Source organism: Bombus affinis, chromosome 1 (genome assembly GCF_024516045.1).
Source record: "Bombus affinis isolate iyBomAffi1 chromosome 1, iyBomAffi1.2, whole genome shotgun sequence".
In the NCBI taxonomy this organism is placed as follows: domain Eukaryota; kingdom Metazoa; phylum Arthropoda; class Insecta; order Hymenoptera; family Apidae; genus Bombus; species Bombus affinis.
The window spans coordinates 3,068,098-3,092,093 of record NC_066344.1 but is presented as its reverse complement, the minus strand read 5'-3'; the positions used below and the strand labels follow the sequence as shown (position 1 = coordinate 3,092,093).

The 23,996-nt window shown below is 35.5% G+C and overlaps 1 protein-coding gene across 2 annotated transcripts in view; it reads right to left on the bottom strand.

The window, feature by feature from the left end:
• Nucleotides 1-23,996, bottom strand: part of LOC126925934 (glutamate receptor 1) — a 335,799-nt gene that overhangs the window by 146,911 nt on the left and 164,892 nt on the right. For both annotated transcript variants that reach the window (XM_050742285.1, XM_050742915.1), the window contains exon 2: nt 21,748-21,900. In XM_050742285.1, coding sequence (XP_050598242.1) covers nt 21,748-21,900 — 153 coding nt within the window. The remainder of the gene's footprint in view (nt 1-21,747; nt 21,901-23,996) is intronic.

Sequence of the window (23,996 nt, the reverse complement as noted above, 5' to 3'; positions counted from 1 at the left end):
GACCAGTATAAATAAACGGACGCGACCGAAAGAGTTCAGTATATACCCAATGCTATATAAAGCCATATTAAAACCTGTTTGGACCTATGGGATTCAACTATGTGGAACAGCGAGTAATTCCAACATAGAAATTCTCCAACGATTCCAATCAAAAACTCTAAGATCCTTAATAGATGCACCTTGCTACGTTACCAACGAAACGATACACCGCGACCTTAAGATACCCACAGTTAAAGAAGAAATACCAAAATTCAGCAACAGATATAATACAAGAGTTAACAACCACCAAAACCCATTAGTTACCCAATTACTTGACACGGCGGATCAGATCCGCAAACTAAAAAGACAATATCATTTAGATTTAAGCATTAGATTCAACTAGAATCAAACATACTATAAACTCTTATAATCCAAGTTACAGAACCACGCCAAAATAATTTATTTATAATTCTCAATGAGAATTGATTGTAAAAGTCTACCAAATAAAAAAAAAAAAAAGAAGAAATATATACCCAGTATTTATCAACATCTACGAGTTATCTGCGAGCGATTATACACTGTCTAGCGAATACGTTTGTACAAGCGTCTCACGACATTACTTATTTATTTAATTATTTCAAATATATTTGAAGAGTCATAACAACAAGTTCTCGTTACCTATTTACCACTCCTCTACGAATCCACTACATACGTATAGAATGATGAGTGCCTAAGTGCCACGGATCTGAGAAAATATGTCGCGGACAACAGAGAGGCGAAGTGGTATTGCTATCTATCGTTTATCGTCACACGTCGTTATGGCTACTGTTTTATTTGCGTGTGTGACACTTTTGGCCACTACATATTTTTATGACTACGTTAGGTCTATATGAAATAACCGATCGAGCTCGCGTTCCTTTCAGGGCACTTCATTTCAGGTACTTATTATGTTTGTTCTAGACTGTAGCGTGTTAGAAGAACAAAAGGGTATTTGAGATAGATACAAAGTGCTTGAGATTATTATATGAGCGAAAACTTTTGAATAACGGCCGCAGTGAATGAAAAAACTTACGACGTTTCGTAACACGAACGTCTTGGTAACTTTCAATTCTTAGATCAACACTTTTAAAGACTCGCAGTACGAAGTTTCATACTGTTGCACAAATGTACAAATAATTCCTGTGTATGTACTTGGTTTAGATTCTAAATTTTACAATGTTGGGAGAGCGAATGAAAGGATGCTTGTACCGAGTGTTTGGATTATTGTACGAACGAAAGGTACAGAGCTATGTCACGTTTCAGATGCACGAGCCCGAGAATCTTTTGATAACAGATAGGCACATTGAGCGGAAAAACTTGTGACGTTTGTGATGTGCGATGCGAAATCTCTCTTAGATCCGATACTTTCGACGATTTACTATGCAAGTTTTCGTATCGTTGTGAAAATATACCGATGGAACAAGACTTTCTATTACCATTTATCAATACCATCTAATGACAAAATCCGCAATTACTTAATTGCCAACCCAATAGATGTCAAAATGCACAATTTGAGGATTAAAATATTTAACAGTAAAGCAATATTTAATAATAAAATTACTATAGAAACTAGTCGCTATATGAAGATATAATATACATATAATATATCATATACATAATTTCATAATTTCATATTTATAATAATTCGGCTAGTTTGATGATTTGTTAGTAAAAGTATGTCGAGTTTATGGGATGGATTTCGACGTCTAATCAGAGGATAAGAGAATCAACAAAAGAGAGAATAGGCGCGTGTAGACTTAAATGGTTCTCAAAAATGCGTGTGCTAGTTAGTCAAGAGTTGAAACAAGAACTAGTTTCGAGTCGAGTGTCAGAGTTAAGTGTCAGAGTTAAGTGTCGGTGTTAAAAGTCAGAGCCGGTGTTGCCAGTAAAGAATTGAAGCAAAGGCCTTCAGTGAAACTCGTTGCGTTAGTTAAATTGCTATTGTCACCGACGTTTTACGCTAAAATATTTTTATCACTGTTTTATCTATGGTACATCGCTCAGATATTTTGTCAGAAACGGTGTATGGTTTACTAAAAGCGGTAGTTCATTTCTAACTATTTTTTTCAAACGTATGTATTCCGTTAAAGTTATCGATGTTTTATGATATTTTTAGACGGTTTCGTGTACGCTAATAAAAATCGCGTATTTTCTACCAAATAGTGAACCGTGCTATACTTATACTTCACTAACTCTTTGATCGCGCTAAATTTAGAAATAATTAATCTAACATCCGTACATAATAAAACTTCTAGATTTGCAATTATTAATATTTATGAAATGTTTCCTTGTTGTAAAATATATACGTTAGAGATTATAAATTAGTGTCATTGAAATATACAGATTAGTCATTGTTTTTCAAACAGTCAGTTGTGATCAATTGCTTTTTCATCGTAAATCTATTTTTGTATTGAACTTTCTATGCATTAGTATTCGGTGTATTAATACATCGGAATATCAAACGAAACTTTTTAGCGTGGAGAGCCGTGATTTTCAAGGATTCGCTTCGGGCGTTGTTAGTTGCTGCGCGATATCGCCGCGTGATTTAACGCAGAACCGTTCGGCTAAAGCAAAAAATATGCAAACGAGATAAATCGGGCCGAATAAATCAAACGGAGTGAATTACGCCGGTTACTTTACTGGTTTCCCCTGCTTCGACTAACTGAACGTCGAGTGCAACAAAGAAGCAAGACTTAATAACCTCGGTTAATGCTGGAAATCCTCTTTTCGTTGAAGAGTATCGCGTCTTGTTTGTCACGCCATTCACGCGGTCTCTCTCCTCGTAGAAATTCGTTCATCGATTCCTTTTTCTTCGGGGGGATGACAAATTATTCGCCAGTGGAATGATATATTAAACGATATTAATACATCGGTCGCATAAAACTCAAGCAAAAGCAAACAGAAGAATATTAATGGTTTACTAGAGTGTCACGTTTTATTTCTTCCTCTTCTTTATCGAATTTATAATGTATAACTTAATGACTGTTATTACATCTTCATTTTCTTTTAGTCAACTTTCGATATCAGAAAATGTATCGGTAAATTATCGATACCCAGTGAATAATCTTTACTAATACCTCGGCTATACATCTCGCTAATATTTAACGAATTCCAATGGAGTAAAAAGATAAAACGTAACACGAACGCCCGGTAAGAAACACGCACGGCTATACGTCATCGTAATCGCATCCCTTCCCTTTCAAAGTCTAATCAAAATTCACGTTCCATTTTAATTAAGCGACATTCGAGGACGCGCTTAAAGCCAAAGAGCGAAGAAAGCGAAGCCCGGGGGCTTTGGTTCCGTTCGAAACGACGAATATTAATACCGATGAAAATTGATCACCCGCGAGGGCACTTTTTAATCATCAATATTAATTAGTCCATTGAACCGAGCCCGAATTAAGAAAGTTCATCGAGAAAGAAGAAAAAAAGAATACGGTACACCTTAAAAGCGAGAACTTCCTCCCTCTTTTTCCATTCCTCTTTTACCCTTTTTTCTTTTGTCCCTTTTCGATTCGATTTACAAAGCACCCGATCGAAAATTGAACTTCGACTTTGGTTGCCTGTACAAAGTCGCTCGACGAAGTCAGATTTAAACAGTTCGATTTCGAAATTAATCATTTCGTACTTTGCTGCGAGTGCAGACCAAGATGGATCGTCCCGAGGGACGCATTTGGAAACTTAAGATTTACCAGTAGCCAGTGGCCTGCGTCTTTGTAGGCCATAATTATGACGAATCATCGAAAACTTCGTTATTTGTCGAATCATCGACTCGTAATCTCTGCTCAGAGATGAATTTCTCAGGCTCAAAAAATAGAATTATTTGTTATTTCCTCGAGGAAAGTATATTATACAGGGTACGCGTATATTAAATATTAGAACATCCGATGTGTCTGAACAAAATTGGTATTTGATAGAAATCGAACGGTTTTCAATCCTTTTAACCTTTCATCTTGTTATTACAAATCCATTATTTCGCCTGCATTATATAACTCTGTATTGCAAAATGCTAAATAAAGTAAAACTTGTGTGAGTTTTCCAATAAACGCGTAACAAGCTATGGTTATTCGTGAGAGAAATTGGTACATTGGGTCAACATTTATTCACGGTAATGTTGATTGTACCTTTTGAAAACACGCTTAATTTAATGAAAAAACTAAACGTACTTCGCACGAAGTTTCTAAGGGAAAAATGTCTACATTTATTCACGGTAATGTTGATTGTATCTTTTGAAAACGTGTTTAATTTAATGAAAAAGCTACACTTATCTCCTAGGAAGTTTCCAAGGAAAAGATGTTTGTTGAAAACCTAACTGTAACCGTATCTCGCTCGAAACGATAAATATCTGTAAAATTTCCCTAATTCAATATTAATTAGTATCATGGTTATCAAGTTCTTATACTTACCGATCATCAAAATAATATTAAGAAGACCAATAGTTTGAACGTTCTCCGGGAAGAAACTTTCTTAAATAGTTTATTACTGCGTCTGGCAAACTTGGCTGATTTGCATTCAGAAAACGTCTGCGGAAATACGTAAAACTTGCTTTCAAGTGGACCCATTGTCGAGCGTTTCTACAAGATAGCCGTCTCGAGGACCTCTAGACGCTATCTTTAAACCATATGCACGCTTCTCTTGCTCTTCGAACTTCTTTATTGAACAATTCCCGTGCAAAATCATCGATCGGATTTATCAAAATAATTCATCGTTAATATCGACCTGTCTACGCTCTCTACCTCGAAGCTGTATCCTGTTAAAGAATTTTGTTATCGAGGCTGGTTATGCTCCGCTAACACATCCACGAAATAATGACCGTTCATCCGTCAAGTTGCGATAAGATACTTGGGACCGATTTTCCCTTCCTTCTGCATCCAATCCATGGCTCTTATCGATTTCTTATTACTTAGAGGCGTGCCCCTCCAACGACGACGAGATCGTTCCACGGATGCCTGGTGTCGTCTCGTGGGTGTCGTTACTCGCACGTTTCGCCCTCTTGCTAATCTCCGACCAAGACGATGTTTCCCGGTGTCAGCAAGTCCCGTCTGATCGTCTCTCGACTCTTTTTGACGAGAAAATCCGCGAAGAACGACGACCTACCCACCCTACGCGTCATCGAACATATCGGATTTCCGTCGACGCGACTCCTCTCTCTCTCTCTCTCTCTCTCTCTCTCTCTCTCTCTCTCTCTCTCTCTCTCTCTCTCTCTCTCTCTCTCTCTCTTAGTCGCTCGCTCTCTATTTTTTCACGATAAAGTCATCGATATTTTCCAGAGGAACGTATCGATCGGATATACGAACGTGAATACCCAACGCGATTCAGCTATTCAACGTGCATACGACGATCAAAGAGCGTGCTTTCAAACGATCCAATTATTCGCAGATTTTCTCCTTTGATCTAGTTGCTATCTTTTTTCCTATTTTTTTCTCGGCTCCACTTTTTTCAGGTCTCATTTACGATTTTGCCAGAGTGATTGGCTTTTGATTATTGCCCTTGTTGGACTGTGTTCCTGAAAGCTTGGGGGAGGGGGGGCTTCCAGAGACACGGGGTGGATTTCTCGGTTAAGTGGAGAAACTTCGATTTGCATATACTGAGAAGTATTTCGATAATAGAGCGAAGAAGTAGCGAAGTAATTAAGTATATAGCGTATGCTGAAGATCGTGGAAGAAATAAGACGATGGAGATTCTATGGTTAAGATAAGATGCATATAGAGATTAATTTGGATTGACTCGATCGATTTTCCTTGAAAATAAAATTTCTAATGTAGTTTTGCGGTTCTTGATTTTTATCTTTGCGTCACGAAATCTTCCTTATTTTTCAAATGTACCTAGATTAAATATATCCTCAAACAGTGATCAGTTTATAGTAAACGTTAGCTGTAAAGAATACGACGAATTTTAAATAAGTAAAATATCTTAAAAAATTACAACACAAATAATAATCCCGCGAACAGTTAAAGGAGACAAACGATGGGAAACGATAATAATAAATTTCGTTGTCTAAAAGTTTACTTTCTCTTTCTTGATTGATATCGTTGTACGATATGCGTTAAAGCCATCGAAAGCTTCGCTAGTTCTGAATAAATGATCGCGCTAAAAACATTTTGCCTATAAATAACAAATTGTTGCGAGGAAAGGAGCGCGAGAAAGGCGATGATTCCAGTGGGAGAGTTGAAACCTTTATAGACTCGAAGTAAAGTTCGTTGTAGTCAAGTGTAAGTAACCGAGGAAGACGACGCCTCTCGGTGGAAAACCATCAGGTGACCGATAAAAGATACCTTCGTGAACTTTCATCGAGGTCGAACTAAGTTTGAAACAAAGATATCGGTCAAATAAAAAGTACTTCCTCGTATATTTCTATTCGTTTAACTTATAAATTATATTTTCTCCTGCGCTGTTCTTAAAATACCATAAACAAAGAACTTCTTGCACTGCTATAGATTGTTGGCCAAGTACACAATTTCGATACATCGCAATTACAAAGTAACAAGTGATCAACGGTTTTACCAAAGCAATTTAATAATTGTGGCGCGTGTGGTTCATATTTTTCATAAGCTGAAGATACATTCCTTACGATAGAAAAACACGATTAGATCGTTAATGACTCGAAGAATTTAATTGGGTTAAGTTTATTTACTTCAACGAATTTTCAAATTAATCAGTAAAACGCGTAAAATTGACAGGTTAGAAATTTTTTATTTCACTACAAACATTCAAGTGCTTTCGATATTATTAATTTTATCTTTTGTTGAATCAGAAATATATTACCACGTGTATACTTATTCATTTCCATTACAATCCTTCAATCTTAATTACCTGAAATAACACATATAACTCGAGAGAGTATACCTAGGACAAATATAGGTAGATGTTATAATTGAAAAATGAAATTTATTCTTATTAACCGCGTCTGTTTTAAAGGAAATTAATTATACGAAATTCTAAACATTTTATCGCAGATCATATTGAAGATTTTATTAAGGCTCATTCCTAAGGGCACCTTTCACTTTTAACCTTTTCGTTTCGGCGGTCCAGTCCGCCGAAGTACTGTCACTGATGAACGGAAACGCGCGCCAGAAATACGCACAGAGTGCATGGTTGCTGTTTATACGTTTCCCTAAGTCTTAAATAACAATAATTCTTGTAAGAACCGTATATGAAATATCGTTTCACACTGTCAATCGATTTAATAGATTTTTTAGCACGAAACAGTATACGATCGTTTGGATGTTTTGATGTTGTTTTAACAATGAGTAACTTTAAGAAGTGATTAATCCAATATGTCAATAAAATCAACAGAAAATGTTCCGACTATAGATAGCATTTGTATATGCATCATTTGGATTGGTCGCCGCCTATATACGGCGCTCGAAGCAAAAGGGTTAATACAACTCTAATATTTGATGTAGATAATAAACTTTAAATTACGTGAACTTTGTCAGAAAATTGTTAATACATCAGCTTAGTTGCCTTGTCATATAAATTCTCAAATTAAATGATATTACATGCACATACATTCTCTATTTTTACGATTACTTAATCCGTTCAATTTTGATCTAAATATAGCAACTCTGGAATCAAACATACGATAAACATTTATTATCCAAGTTATCGTATAATTTACTTATAATTCTCAATGAGAATTGATTGTAAAATTCTGCCAAATAAAAAAAAAAAATATCCTAGCAACTATCCTAAGACCGTTGAATGGCGCGTAACATGCACAAATAGACCTAGCCTTAACATAGAAATTTTGCTTGTTTCGCGCGAGATCGCGAAATGAATTCTGAAGTGCACCGTGACGTGATCGTCGGATGAGAAATTCCCGGCCCGTATTCCGATAGTAGCTGGATGCTCTCGGAAAATACGAGCCGCTAAACGTAACGAGTGATCGTAACTGAGAGCAGAGTAACTAACCGAGGTGGCTGGAACGCGTCCGGAATTTATCGAGTCCACTCGATGGAGAATTAATCGACGACGCTGGCTGGTCGGTCGCCGGGCAATCTCGAAGAAACGCGAACGAACCAGAGGTACAAACGATCGGAAGTAATCCTCCTGAGGGAAGAGGGTAGGTGAGATTTCACGTCGAGAGGGACGATAGTCTTTTTCTAGTCGGCGAACGAACTTTTCGAACGGCCTCCCTGTTTCGCGACTTAATTGGAAAGTTTTAAATCGAGGCTGGGCTAATCAGCTGACGAGACTATACGCGCGGTTTTACGCCTGACACGCAATCAGCGCGGATTCCGCGGTCGAGGGTTCGTTCGTTGCCCGATTCCTGCCAGAGATTTGCGTAATCTCGACCTCTTCCGCTCTTTTCCCCTCTACTCCCATTTATTTTCTGTATTTTTTTCTTTTCCGGTTTATGCGCAGTCTTCATAATGAGTTTCGAAGGAAGGATCGTTAGTTTGTGCGAAACGAGAATACTCAGTGAACTAGAGAGAAATAATAATTGACGTTTTATTTCATTAAAAGCCTGTAGATAATTTAGTCTTCCTGTATGTTTTAAAGTTTCTGGAAAAATTTATTAAAAATGTATACTATTTTATCTGAAATATTTGAAACTTATATGAAAAAGATTCCTCCGTATAATATTACGTATATGAGATCACAATTGGTATTAAAGTAACGTAAATTCGGTGTACAAGCTAGATACGTCCTATCAGCGTGTCATTTTATCCTTGTTGGTGTTACAATGTTCCTGAAATATTGGCGTATTTCTTTTAAAAGAATACGATTTACCTGAAAGCCTCGTACTTCGTCCTTCGTAATTCCTTATAATTTTCACGACTATTATTCTGTTTAATCTTGAACACCGTTTTATGTGCAATAAAGCCAGCGTATTACCGTAAAATGTAGCAGTAACGTTATAGGGATTTCATCTATCTATCCATGTAACTATAACTGTCTACTATATTTCAATAATTAGATAATCTCATCGGGCGATCGTAAAACGATTTTATTTATTCGATCGACCGCCAATTAGCAAGGAATTGAACAAAATATACCTATCTGCCGCTCAATTTCTATTTAATGAGGAACAAATTGCTGAATAATGTTGTCTTATGCTGGCTAATTTCCAATCATCGAACAATTCAAAAGCATTCGTACGTATATAACGAGGAATGCATTGTCTCCGATGATTGTTCCAGTTTTATACTGTTACAAACGGTAACGTCACTCTGTACAAAATAGTTACACACCAAATTCCCATTTCCATATTATTATTAAACTACAATACTCCGTCCGAACAAAATAATTAATTCACCTCCTGCGTTTTATCCTAACGCGATTTAGTTCGTGTTTAACCCTCTGTCTTATCTTTACACCATTTCTTTTAAACATCTAACCAGGTCCTTAATTATGTTTCCAATGTATTTATATTAAAAGTTCCGCTCACGTCGACGGTATAACGCAACAACTTTAATTTTTCGAGGTGAAAAGGAACGAAACTGTGAGTCAATTAGGAGCAAAAATTGGACTGCCATCGGCGGTACTTCCGTATAATCCACGTTGCATAACTTTGGCTGTTTTAACCAGTTAACGGTCCTTTTCGTGAGAAACGACAATCGGAAATGACACGATCCCGGCTAACCAGAAGCTTCGCTACCACGCTCCGAACAAATAACGTTTCTCCGGCCCGGCGTGACAACGACCGAATTCCAACCCTCGCAACCCTTTCAACTCGCTCGGAACAAATATTAAATGATAGTTGCCCCTCGGTGCCGCGGGGCTCAACACTAATGGAAAATGTCTCGCTGAGAAAAGAATTTAATACCGTATCGGAATTGGCCAACTTTCCGACTTTCGAAAACTGGCTGTCAACTATCGGCGACGTACATTTGTTATGAGTTATGACAGACTGAGGGTAGCGACAGCACACACTGTCAACGAGGACGGTTTGCTTTTTGCATTTTTCGTGTCTGATTTACATATTTATACACACGCGTGAAAATCGAAGGACACACTCATTAGAAGAGTTAGAATAACCGCTAGATCTAGAATAATATAAATAGAATAGAATAGAACAGCGTTGTTTCAGGATGAGAAAAATATAAAATTATTTGTATACTACGTTTTTGTTCTTAATGATGTGTGTGTATGTCATTTTGTTTCGTGTAAGGACTATTAGATTGTAATGTTTTTTATAAGCTTCATACAAACGTGAAACCAAGTCTGTGAAATGTCGCGGTGTCTATGTCAACAGAACAAAATGGATCGTACGTAGTTCGACAAAATAATAGAAAATAAAAAACGTTATGCGTCTATTATTTCCTCATAAAACGAAAGAAACTTTTCGGACAACCTAATGCATCGATGTAAATTTCGATTTTCTCCAAATGTGGTCGATCAATTTTGTTCTAGCCATCAATCGGTATTAGAACTGGAGCTAGGATTAAATTTGAAGTTGGAGTATTTAAGTGATATTTGTATCTTATGTCTTACATGACAAATGTCACCGATGGTTTCTGTGATAAACGATAAAATATAAATTAAATTAAATAACATTCGAATTCTGATTGATTAACAATTACTAAGAAACTCCATGCAGATTCGATCTGAAGTACGTACTACATCTACCAAGCTTCGTACAATATTCTGAAAATGTGCATAGACAATGAGATCGCGCATAAAATACAGGCAAAGTCATTTACAAGAGCACAGTTTGCGGGGAAAATTATTAAAATACAAATCTGTTTCTCAATTTGGAAACGAAGACAAACAGAACAAATATTTAAAGCAACGTTTCTCGTTCCTCTTATGACCCCAGTTTGTACTCATCATTTGTACCCACGTATTTTCGTATCCCTTGTGTATTCAGAATAACATATGTTATATAGCTCACTTAATGATGAATCTACAGTCCCTAATTATTTAAGTAGGACCACATGCAAAAATTCGCTTCACTAGCTCTGATATGCCACGCATATATTATGTCAAATAAGTGGAAAATTATCTTTTATTGTTCAAGTTAGAGAAATACTATTATAAAAATACATATTATAAATATATTTTACAATGTGTACATATAAATGTAAGGTAACAAATATATATATTTTTTAAATATATATTTAAAGTAAAATATATATATGTCAGATTATCATTAAAGTTAGGGGCGTATAATGAATCTTCACGTTAATTGGCCATCGTTGTGACGTACTATAGATGATATTTACTGATACAAATGTGATTATTACAGAGTGTAACAAGTAATAACGGCGATTGGATGATCGAGATGTCGATGACAATGAATTTACTTTCGATAACGAATCCACGGTCAACGCGATGACGAATGCGATTTGATCCACGATTCTGGTATGACTCAACGTACAGTACAAGTAGAACTTGTCCGACTGAATCTCAGTCCAAGTGGAACTGCCTTTATATACTCCGCCCCGTACCTCTCTGTATCCCTCGGGTCAATCTTTGTTTTTAAGGAGAGTTATATAATTACTCTATTCCTCTGTTAAGTACACGTCCCTCCCGTGAACATGGCCACGTTCAGCGACCCTTTGAGCCCAGGCCCATTGTCAGAAATCTCGGGCACCCATACTCGGATTAGATCATAAACAACTATTTCTCAGTTTTATTATTTAAGTACAGCTATAATAAAAAGTCTGGACTAAAGTATTGGGGACCTTCCCAAACATTCCAAAAGAAAGGTGCCGATGTCCTTTCATCTCCGACATATATATAAAATGTAAAGTAAAAAATGTAAAGTACGCCGAGCAACGGATGATTTATAAAATATCTCAAGAAAATTTCAAGCGATCTAACTAAATTAGGAAACAAAGTTAGCGAAATCCAAGAAGTAACCGAAAGTCCTGAACATAGTAGAATCAACAATTCCGCTGTGGGCGTCACTCATCGCGCTATCTTCTGCCAAGTAAATCTGCCCAAACCACGTAGAAATGTCAGCAGCTGTTCCCAAACCTAAAAGTCATAATCCTACGGTCGCGTGTTCTGGGAAAGATGCTTGGCAAAGAGGTGTATTGTCTGCGTGGTTGCTTGCTGTTGTACCGAACGTCTCGGTTGCGGTGACAGTAGACCAATGTCTGCTCCGAGATAAATCGCGCGGGAATTGAAGCTCGAGATTCGTCTCGCGTCTGGCGGATAGTACGCGACCAGAAGCGCGACAACGAGAAAGAATGAAAGGAAGAAAGAGAGAAAGAAGGTAAGAAATAGAGAGAAAGTGTAAAAGTGCGGTGAAGAGGACGAAGTGCGCGCAAGAATAGAAGGGAATGGCTAGAGAGAAACGGATGAGAAACGATGGAAATGTACATAGGGTGTCTCGACAAAAGTCAAACGTTCGAATATTTCGTTGGTCTTTAATAGTGTTGAAAAATTTATACGATATGATTTTAATAAAAAAATGAATCTCACGATACCACCAAATTTCTCGAAATGAATTTTCTAACACAACTAAGCTTCCTAGAAATAGATTCTTTTCGTCAGGAATGAATTTTCACTAACAAATTTTTTAAGGAATTCATAAAACTAACAAACTTAATAAAATAACGGGAATTAGAAAATTTGTTTTCGCCTCTGTAGATATTTTGGGCAAAATCAATATTGTTTTTCTCATTAAATTTGATACATAATTGCATACGCCTATTTATACTTACTACATCATTTTAATATGATTATCTATGTATGGCATATATTTTTAGGCGCACAATACAGGCCAATGATTCAAGTGCAAAGTTCATTGGCGTTTCACGTATCGGTTTTTCTACTGCATGTGACGCGTATTAAAATGTATTCAAGCGTGGCCTTGAATATCGAAAGGCTACTGATCAAATTCCAATACAGTGCCAGGATACTGTATGAACTTTCTATTGCCTATGTCCATAAATGCTGAAAATAGCGTTCATCGAGGATACATTATCTAAAACGAGTACTTACGAACTGCGTTGTTTCTGAAATTATTACTGGCATAACAGTGAAAGCTCTAATTGGTCGATTCATCATGTCTTTCGGAACGTTATATTGCCGCCGTTAAATGTGTGTACCAAGTTACGTTTATGAACATATTACACGTGTTTGCAAAGACTAATTAAAGCTTAAGTTGCTTAATTTAAAATCTATAATATAATATAGTGGAATAAAAAGAAAATTTAATTGTCAAAAGAATAAACTGCTACTTGAAATTTAATCACCTTCGTAACATTCATAACCATCTCATAGATGTATTATAACTCTTCGCCTAAAAGCATTTTAAATTTGTATTTTAATCGGTATAAAATACAACAAGGAAACAAATTTATGACTTGCTGCATAAAATGTATCCGTGATATTGAAAAACCGAGAAATAAAGATACTCGTAGAGTATAATAATTCTAGGAACTAACCAGTTTGAATCGCATATAACGGTATAATAATCTCGAATAAATTGAAAGATAAAGATCGTCGTATTTAAGATTCTTGGGGAAATGTCAATCTAGAAAAAAAAGTAATTTTAATGAATAAACCATAAACGGTGGGGGTTCCTTCGAAATTTAACTTAAAAGCGGTTTACGCCTTAAGTATTTTCCAATAGAGTTAAAAATAAAGGAGATATCGAAGAACTCGAGTTATGGTGCAAGACACCCTATATAGGAAAAAAGGCGGGAAATACTCGTGGGAGCCCCACGGCAGATTTATACCGCTCCTGGCTGGTTGGCTGGCTGGCTGGCAAGTCTGTGCACCCTATATACATACTTCTACTCTACATCCACCCCTAGCCGCGGGGTAACCCCCTAACCAAAGGATCCTGCAGGATATTATACGATATGCACCGAAAGTTGATAGATGGCTATTACGTTCCGCTAAGACGAGCATGCTACGTTCTGCTGCTCTTTCTCCGTCTATCACCTCTTTTTTCCTTTCTTTCTCTCTTCCTTACCCTCGTGCCGATCCTTCGGCTGTATTCGAGCTCACGAATGTGATTTTTCGGTGGAAAGATTCCCTTGGCCCTCGTTCATCGTCTGACTCGTGCAAACGACTGAACCGTGTCTGTGACTTTTTACTCTTTACCGCCATATACCTCGCGAGATTTTTGAGTAGCAAAAACGATTCGAGAGAAATATTAACAGAGGGAGGATTTCTGACCGATCGACCGCTTTATTGTACGTACTCGATGGTAGAATTTTATTAAGTTTACCGAATGGTTTCGTATTCGATTCTAAGTTAAAGATTTATCTCAATTTTAGAGCGATTATAGTTTTCAATATAATGTATGTAAGAATAAATAATAATTGTTTTTTAGTTATATGTGGATATGTGTAGAATTTGATAATTAAGAATATGCAGAATAATCAATAGCCAGTTTAGTGAAATTGTTGGTGAAAGTTGATTTTGCACGTGGAACATTTTTCTCATGAAATCTTGTCTGATCAGTAAAATAGAAAAATAGAAAGAAACCATTGTGTTCTATTGTTCCGTAATATGATTCTTCTGATTGTCTATGATTCCTTGATATCTTTCTAGTGTTTCTGTACCGATTTATCAATAACGTTTATTATTATATTTTGTTGTATAGAATCTTCTAATGTTTGAACGAGACTCTAAAAGGTGAAATAGTTTCTCAACTAATATTTGTTACCTGCTTATAATGACTTTATTATGGGGAACTTCCTCAGAAAGCTAGAAAGGCAAAAAGGAAAAATAGAAAGATTCTAATAGATCTAATAGTTTTTAAAACTCTGTTGATGAAATAATTTTAACCTTCCTGAATTTATTCACGACTCCTGCAGATAAATCAAAGGTGATTAACCCTTCAAGCCGGGTTGACGGACACGCGTACGTCAGAGTAATCATGTTGGTTGTAGCGCGGTGATCCGACGTGCAAGCGTATGTTTTATAAGTTACATTGCTCCTTTTTCGTTTTATTTTTTTCGCAGTACATTACATGAATGGTATGTATCCTTATGTAAGTTCAGTAAATCATATTTATCAGACAATGTAACGTGTTACTGATAATTTTGTTATAGAAGATAGAACATAAACGGTAGTTTATTATTTCTACTTAAATGGCGTTACGAAAACCGCCAAGATTTTTATCACGCAGCGAGTTGCTATGCGATGTAAAAGATACTGATAGCAATATAATATAACAAACTTTTGTGGAAAATAATGCAAAAGAATATTGATTACGCATAGAATGAAACTTCCACATTTGTATTACATTGAATTTGAGCAGAATGACAAACCATTGTCACCTGCCAGAAAAATGGGAATGCGTTTCAATTGATTTCTCGCACAAAGGGACGAAAATGCTATTTTCTGGAAATTCAGGCGTACAAAGAGAATTTTGTACGGTTATCGATACACTTTTTTTGTTTTTTTATTTTGAAATAATAACATACAGCGATAGTTGAGGAGACTAGTAGATACGCACAACAGTTCTATAGAAAGTCATGTACTGAAAGCACAATCGCGTCTACGAAATAAGGAACCAATGACCATCTGGCAAATGTATTTATATCTGGCATTACTTTCGTTTACTGGAATTCTACGGAAATCTACGATCAAAAATTATTTTAACAGGGACAGCTTCATAGAAACGACAACATTTCCTCAAATCATGTCGCTAAATCGATTGCAATTGATTTCATATGTTTCTCGTTTAGGTGACGATAGAAGCCTTGAAATAGTAGCCTTCGTAAGCTATCTTTCGTTGAATGTGCCTTTGCAATTTGAAAATTACCGCAGCAATTTCGTCATATACAATTTTAAACAGGTTCCAATAAAAGTAAGGGAATTCCTGCAAATTAATTACCGCTTAACAAGTACATGCGAAATTACAGGCTTGAGGAATAAAGAATTACGATCGTCGAGAAAACTTTAATTTATCATGCGATATTAGGTTGCGGATGAAGATACAATGGATTAGTTTATGCTTCGAATGAAATTTTTTTTTTATAATTAAGCAGATTCAACAATATTTATTCATGTTATATATTCAATACTAACGCGTTCAACCTTTCACAAAAATCGGTATTCTTCAGACGAATTTGTATAATGCGAAATGCTGTTCGTGGGATCACGCAATAACGGAAAACGCATTATCGTAATACGTTTTGTTGGACGAGACGCGAGCAACGGAAATGAGGACTTATGTCCAGCCGCTGTCTTCCGTTCAGCATAATTTTTTCCCATGCCGCCGTGCTGCGGGGAAATTTGCTTTATAACGTACGTGCGCCACCGAAAGAGATAAAGTAGTATTCACCGGGTGGAAAAGTACGAGTCGAACTGGCTTTAGAATTAATTACAACTACACTCTGGAAGTTTATGCATTTACAAGAAATTTAGAGACACGAAAATGTATATCGTGGATAGAGCGCGCAGAAATATACGAAATATCCAAAATAAGGTTTTCGTTATAATATTTACAGGATAAGTTTTGATTTTGATTCCATTTCTCTAGATATATTTGTAAAGCTGTAAATTTTCGTAAATATTCGCAGTCTGCTTATAAGCAATAAAACGCACCGAATATTTTCTCCGTGTGGTTTCTTCTTTAAAATTGTTTACTGGATTAGATGAGAATTTCTGGTGAAAATGTAAAAAGTAATGCATAGACAGTAGGTAATTTAAGATGGTAATTTATAATCATTCAAAACTACACGATATAATAATTTGTATATGCAATTTTAACTTGCAGAATTGTTTCGTGCAGTCGTTCATTTATCATTTATACTTCTCGAAATTGCGATGGAATTGTATTTCGAAAGCTATTTAGAACAACACACAAGTTTGTTGTTTTCTTAGTATATTATATGCAAATCTCCAGGAAACGTGACGACAAATTGTATGTCACCCTGGTATTACATGAAAACGATGAGAAACAGATATTTGTTTTATCCTGTTGATACACTGGTCATTCAGAAAGAATTGGTGTTTCCAAAAATGTAAAGTTTTCAATTAGAAAATACGACGTTTGAATTATAAAAATAGGACAATTCGTTTCTATCTTCGTGCAATGTTGAAACGTTCGAAAGAAAAATATCGAACGCTATTAGCTCGTGTTACGTTAACTAAACGAAATCTTCGTTTAAGTTCGTCCCTTTTAATCTAAAATTTTTCGTGGCGAAATCTTTAGTAATCAAACTTTGAACATGTCTGACGCATAAGATTTAGCATCGCGCAAAATTGAACTAACTCCCAACGATTACCTGAGAGATTTAATAAAAGTAATTAAAATTACGAAAATTGCTTCATTTACAAACTACTACCTTACGTGTAACACACAGGATTAAAGCAAATTAGTCTCTGCGTTTACCTTGAATGAAAGGTATTACCTTAAATACCATTACCGATTATTAATTAATATTTGCCTATTGCAGTTCTTTAAAATTAAAAATATTCAAATTAACGAATATTCAGATAAACTCTAAAGTACAGCCCAGATTTTAACGATGAAATGAAAAATAAGAAGATAAGGAAATTGGAATTAAAGATTAATTATACAAAAAGCAATCGAATGATTCGAGTAACTGTAAAATAAAAACACATAAAATCTGTCATACCTTGATAATTTTAATATTTTAATATTTCGTATAAATTACAAACTTTGAACTACATGTGTTTATTAATAAAATTATCCATACTTGTCCTATTCAAATACTCTACGCGATGTAACAAAATATTTTTCACTGGCTTGTAAATGTAATATAAATATAACAGAATATCCTTCAGTAATTATCTCATTTTATCTCGACTTTCAATAAATATAACAATTCTTTCAAGACTTTCGAACGAAGAAATGCATTTCGCATTGGTGGACCCCAAGGAAATCGTTCGGGCGATGATTCAGCGAATGCAAACATTTAAATGGATCGCATCTCGACGATAGATATGGCAGGAGAGCAACATGGCTTACCGTGGGATTATAACAACGGGGTCTTGATCCGGGCGAACCAACTAGCATTAATACAATTAGCAGAGCTTTCCTAAGTACCGTAACGCGGTGCACGGTCGGCCTGACCCTTGGACTTGGCCCAAATATTCGCTACTTCGGGGCCAAACCACCGCTAACTGTCCACGAATTCTATTACCGAATCTCTGTTCCGATATGCCGCCCCTGTGCCTCGAATATTTCATCAAATTTGACATGCTAGTGGGTGACGAAAAGTAGGATGATCGTGAAACTGAGATAGGAGAGATGGAATTTGCATATGTAGGATAAAACAGGAACGACATATTTGAGAAAAATAAAAGTAAGGTGAGGTAGAAGAAGAGTGTAAATTATTATTCGATGAATCGATCTAATAAAATTCGTTATATGCAATATTTTCTTCTTTTGTTCGAATGGTATGAATTTAAATCTTATTGCGGTCCATGTCGTGTATGTGCAACATTGTAGCGTAACAGATTGTCACCTGACTAAACAGTATACGTTTGTTTTTGGTAAAATTGATGTGAAGTTTGGTAAATTGTCTTCGTTGTACAAAACCGTCAGAAAATATGCGTTTTTATTGTCGGTAATTAGCAACAAATTTTTGTCCAATAGATCGAACGATATTTGCTTCTAGAATAATTAATAGTTTCACATACGATGACAATTTATGAGATACGTAGGTTTCCAGTATTTTAATACTCGCATATATAATATCTCATAATGCAAAGCAATCTTGTCTGTATGCTTTTGATATACGAGTTACACGATTCATATATGCATAATATTAGAGTACCAACAGTTTCTATGATGCTAGAAATAAAATGAAAGCAATTTAACTCGTGAGAGTAGTAGCAACTGAAGTACATAAAACTATTTCGTTTTAATATCCACCTACCCTCAGAGAACCATACGACTACGTACTTATCTTTCGCTACACTGTATTATGCGATTAAAACAATAAATTACTAAAACACTTTCGAGAAAGGTAGTAAAACTATCCACCGCGCAGTACAAGCATATCTGTTATTATACACATGTATATATGTATATATAGAAAGTGAGAGATAACAAGTAAGTATACGATATTAAGTATGGAATATTTTCTTCAATTAAAACAAGGATATGTTTTTGCTTTTTATTAAAATATATAACATACTACGTATAAATATAAAATTTATCGATCAAAGCACTAGATGAACACTGACAAAATTGTTTTTCATTTCTAAATTTACTATTTTTCAAATAAATTTTTACAAATTTACTTACAAACTAAATTGACTGACAATGAGTTTAATTAAAGTCCTAAGAAAACGCAGGAGAGAAAAATAGGAAATGCAAATTCATTGCAAAAGGTATACCGAAGAACTCTCAACTCTATTTTAAACAAACAATTCATAAAACATACAGCATAAATCGACATTGCACGTTTATGTAAACCATACCGCAGATAAACAATGTACCACTAATTATAATCTGGATGGAAAGCTGAACCATTCAAACGGACATTTCATATCCTACAACTTACCATACACGCATACTATAATGGTTACACCGGTACGTTGCAAACAGATCTATTAGCGACGTAATTGAAATTTGGTGAAAGCGAATTATGAAAAGCCGTTAACGTTACAATTGGAACGCTAGTGTTCCTTTGCCGTTATAGGGACACACTTATAAGGGTTTCATCGATGACAAGACACCGATATCTTTGGTACCCAGGTGGCCATTCGTTTACGGTTTAGAACGAAGCCGATCAGCTTCAAAGGCAATTCCAACGCGGCTCGATTGGCCGACACCCCCGGGTTAGAGAGCATCAAACGATCCTGCGGATGGCCGGCCAGCTCGTTCGCGTTTCAAATCTACACGTTCCAGGACAAAGTGGACAATGAGTCTGTGTAGAATCGGCGGGGACGACGGCGTCGCCACGCTCCAAATCAATTTCGCACTAGGACGCTCAGCTTGGATATCGGCTGCCCCTACCATTTTATCATAGCCGAAAGATGATTGCTAGTTTAGTTTCAATCTCTTCTATCGATTTTAGAGTGCCTATTGTTTTTAATGGCTAAATTTGTCGCTAATTACTGATCTTATTAATCAAATTACTAATTGACTCAATCAACAGAAAATATAAATAACTCAATTAAAATTATGAAGATAGTTATGTGATAGGATAATAATAATTAGAATTAATTAATCGGTTAATTAATGAAGCCAAGGGTGAGATTGACATTGATTAATCAAAATCTGCGATTTGGTTTTTCGATATAGAAAATCTCTGTGACAGATTCTTATCTGATTGCGAATTCGTGTCTGCAATATTGTATACATATAGCAACTACGCGTTAATAGTGTAGTTAATAGTTACCTATCAAGTGATCAATGGACTATTTAAACCGTTTAACAAATTTTTAATTGGGAATCATGCGTGAGAATAAACTAGGAAAAAAGAAATTAACTTTTTACACTGAAAAATATAATTACTATATCCCTGAAAATTCATTTTCCTTAAAAGCAATCAATTTGTTAATTTCGCAAAAGTCATATCCCACAAGTAATTGCAAAGCGATTTGCTCTACCATTTAATCAAATTATTTACGGTTTCCTCTTAACATTCGATCAACCAATGAAACTCCATCCATCTAATTAAAAGTAATTACTTTATATAAAAGTTGTAGAATATTCGAAAACTGTAATTAAATATTTAAAAAAATGATACAACGCTATACGGAATATCTCTCGCCTCACGCGCCAATCTGTTGTGTGGCGTATCAATGCGTGTTATCAAAAGCATCAGCGATGTAATATCCACGTGGAAGCTTCCTGTTCACGATCGACGCGATAAGAAAGGACATGTAACCCCGTGTCGTACGTGCATGACTTCCAAAGACGAGAAATAGGGATGTCTCGATGAAGGAACGAGATTAGTATCTCCGCCGTGACATCGAAACGTTACTTCGTGGACCACACACTACCAACGATTTCCACCAGCGCCGAATTCAATAGCAAGCGTGATGCCGCGTTTCCGGCACGTACGAGTCTGAGTATTGTGTTGATCATTCGACATTTCTGATACGCCAGAGATATCGCGAACAAAATGACATCGATTCCTGATATTCCACAACGTGCTCTACTTTTCGATACTCGGCCTGTTATAGCCAAATAAATGTTTGCCAGTAAAACGTGCGAGTTTTTGGTGTTTTACTACGATTTTCTTGGAAATTGTGTTATTAAGATCTATCGAACAGTCTTTCTGCGAACTCAAAGGCAGTTTCTAAAGAAGTTGGATAATAATTCTTGTTTGAAAAGGAAAGAGAAGTTACGCGATTCGTAGCAACATAATTCTAGTTTGGTCATCGTATATAAGTTTCTGTTACATTCCCGTTCTTTAGCTATCAATCGAATTGTAAAGTTTAGAAACCAAGTTTCCTATTAGAGATATATGTCGACGATGGTAGAATTTTTCTAGCGAGGAACGAAGTGTCATATATTTAATGTTCGGACAAATATGCATAATTCTCTACTTCAAAGCCACTACTAACTTATTTGTGGTTAAAAGTCTCGTTTTCTTCTCTGTGATGTAGATTCTTTATAGCAAAAAGGTAGAGTAGTTTTCGATTTTTGCGTACAAATAAATGCAACATCGTTCATAAACGTATTTCAACAGACTATAATTTTCTGATTGTTTCTTTTTGTCAAAAGTAATTGATTTTTATACGATGAATGTACGAATATGGTTGTTTTTCTATTTTGTTGATGGGTAAAAAAGAAAGCCTTGGATCAGTATGACTTTTAAATACGAAATTATCGACAAACATTATCCATCAATTTGACCGATATATGAAGTTCATACTTACTAAGACGAGACAGTTTGTAAGCATCTGCGGTATTAATTACGTCTACGAAAGCTTGCAACTCAAACTTCCGAGTCGTGGTATTCTGGTTATGGTTGAACATCGCAAATTTGAAGGCTGACTGAACTTCGTCGGTGCCTTGCTCGAAGATTGCACCTGCAATTAGAAAACATATATATCGATTACTTTAGTTACTTTATTAACTAACCACACAATTAATGTAAATATATAATATTTATAAAAGAATGCATGCACGTACTTGATGTTACTCTGTAACCATTTAAAAAAGTACAAAATAATTTTCTTAAGAATATAATACACATATCATATACGCTCATCGCAACACAAAATGTGGCGTATTTTAATGAAATTGTAATAAAATTTGTAAATAAAATTTCTCTACATGTTGTCTCTTAATGATTTGTCTTATAGGATTATATCGTATTCTAAGTATTATTAGGTTGTCTGAAAAGTTTCACAATAACAGATGAACAACAATTTCTGTTTTACATTATTTTATTGAATTACGTATGATCCACTTCGTTATATTTCTATTATTATGTTCGTGCATAATTCAATAATCTAATATAAAACAAAGAACATTGTGCGTCTATTATTTCCTTATAAAACGAAAGAAACTTTTCGGACAACGTAATATTTCAACAGGTCGAGAATTTCTATAGATTAACCAATACATTCGTGTTTGATAAGCTGAACTGAGAATTTATAGGAGAAAAGAACGATATAACGAAGAATTGTAGGATTTCCAATGCGTATTTTTTATTCGTTTATCGAAGAAAAATTTCTACTAAATCCTGCTAACAAAACCGAAATCTATACAATTAATTATCGTCGTCAATTTTCTTACAAGAATCGTTATTAATATTCAAACATAAATATCCGACAATGACGTTATAAATAAATTTACATTTAGTAAAAAGTAACGTAACAAAATATTCCACTAAAAAAACTACCACTAATTTCGCGCCTACGAATAAAGTGAAAATGTTTAGAAAAGGTGCGGTATCATCTTTTAGGTTCACAGAAAATTTGATTATCCAGTTTATTGATGAAATACGGTATAATAATCCGACAGTGGTAACCTGTATCGGATATATGATAGCATAGAATTTCGTTTGCTAGTGGCTAACATATGGTACAGTGGTAGGAGCCAACGTCTGTTCAGCCACTGCTGGTCCACGACCCTCGTGTAATTACGTCGATCCATTCGCCGTTAATAGTCGGTAATACGTACCGATATTAATGCTACCGCCTGTCCAACGGTTTACCCTAAACTATCTATACAATCGATATTCCCTTCAATCACTGATTACAATATCTCTTAATAAGATAATAGATAAGTTTAATGATTTCACTTAAGTAGGTATAGTGAAGCAAATTTATTCGAGTGATCTATGTTTCGATATTTTAAAATTCAGTCTTGAACTTTTCACGGAATAATCAAACTAGTTGTATGTTATGAGACGCCATTCATCTTAAGCTTAGAAAGAATAATATCAAAAACGTGAGAATGATATGAATAAGCCTGGATGTGTAGCGTTATTTGAGTGAACGAGAAAGTATGCCAGAATTAATAAAATAAAAAAAAAAGGTAAAGTAATATACACACGCTACTGAATCATGATAATTGTAACTGAGAATACTAACATTAATCGCATCAACTTGTTACTTTTCGATGAGTAGAAGTTATACGCTCGTAAAAAAATTATGACTGTCACGCTGTCGACGTATATACTCGATATATTTCACTCTTTATATCACGCCACTAATAACAAGCCGAATAGTTTATTTTCAAATGTAAATCGCATAAAAATTGTTCACAACCGAACTACTTTTAACTTGGCTCAAATATCCTGCTGACTGAAGGAACTCTATCTTATCCAACTCTCTCGTCTATCTTTATTTTCGAATTTCTTCGATCAATTTAAAACGCTACAGTTTGCTTAAAAGATAAAAAATGCAGATTTCTCAACGAGCATCGCGTCCCGATTATCATGGGTCGATGATATCCGGTCGTTTCAGTTGGCAAACATCGAGCTTCCAAGCGATTTGTCACGACAGGCATTGATTTTTCGGTAAACAAAAGTTAAACAAGTTCGGCGCACGTTCCCCTAGTATTTTTTCTGCTCTCTTATTTTTTCGATACCGTATACGGTTAAACGAACGTTATGTTCATCAAAGGCGGCTCCATATAGCCCGGCAGAATATTCTTTCCAACTTTTAGACAGAGA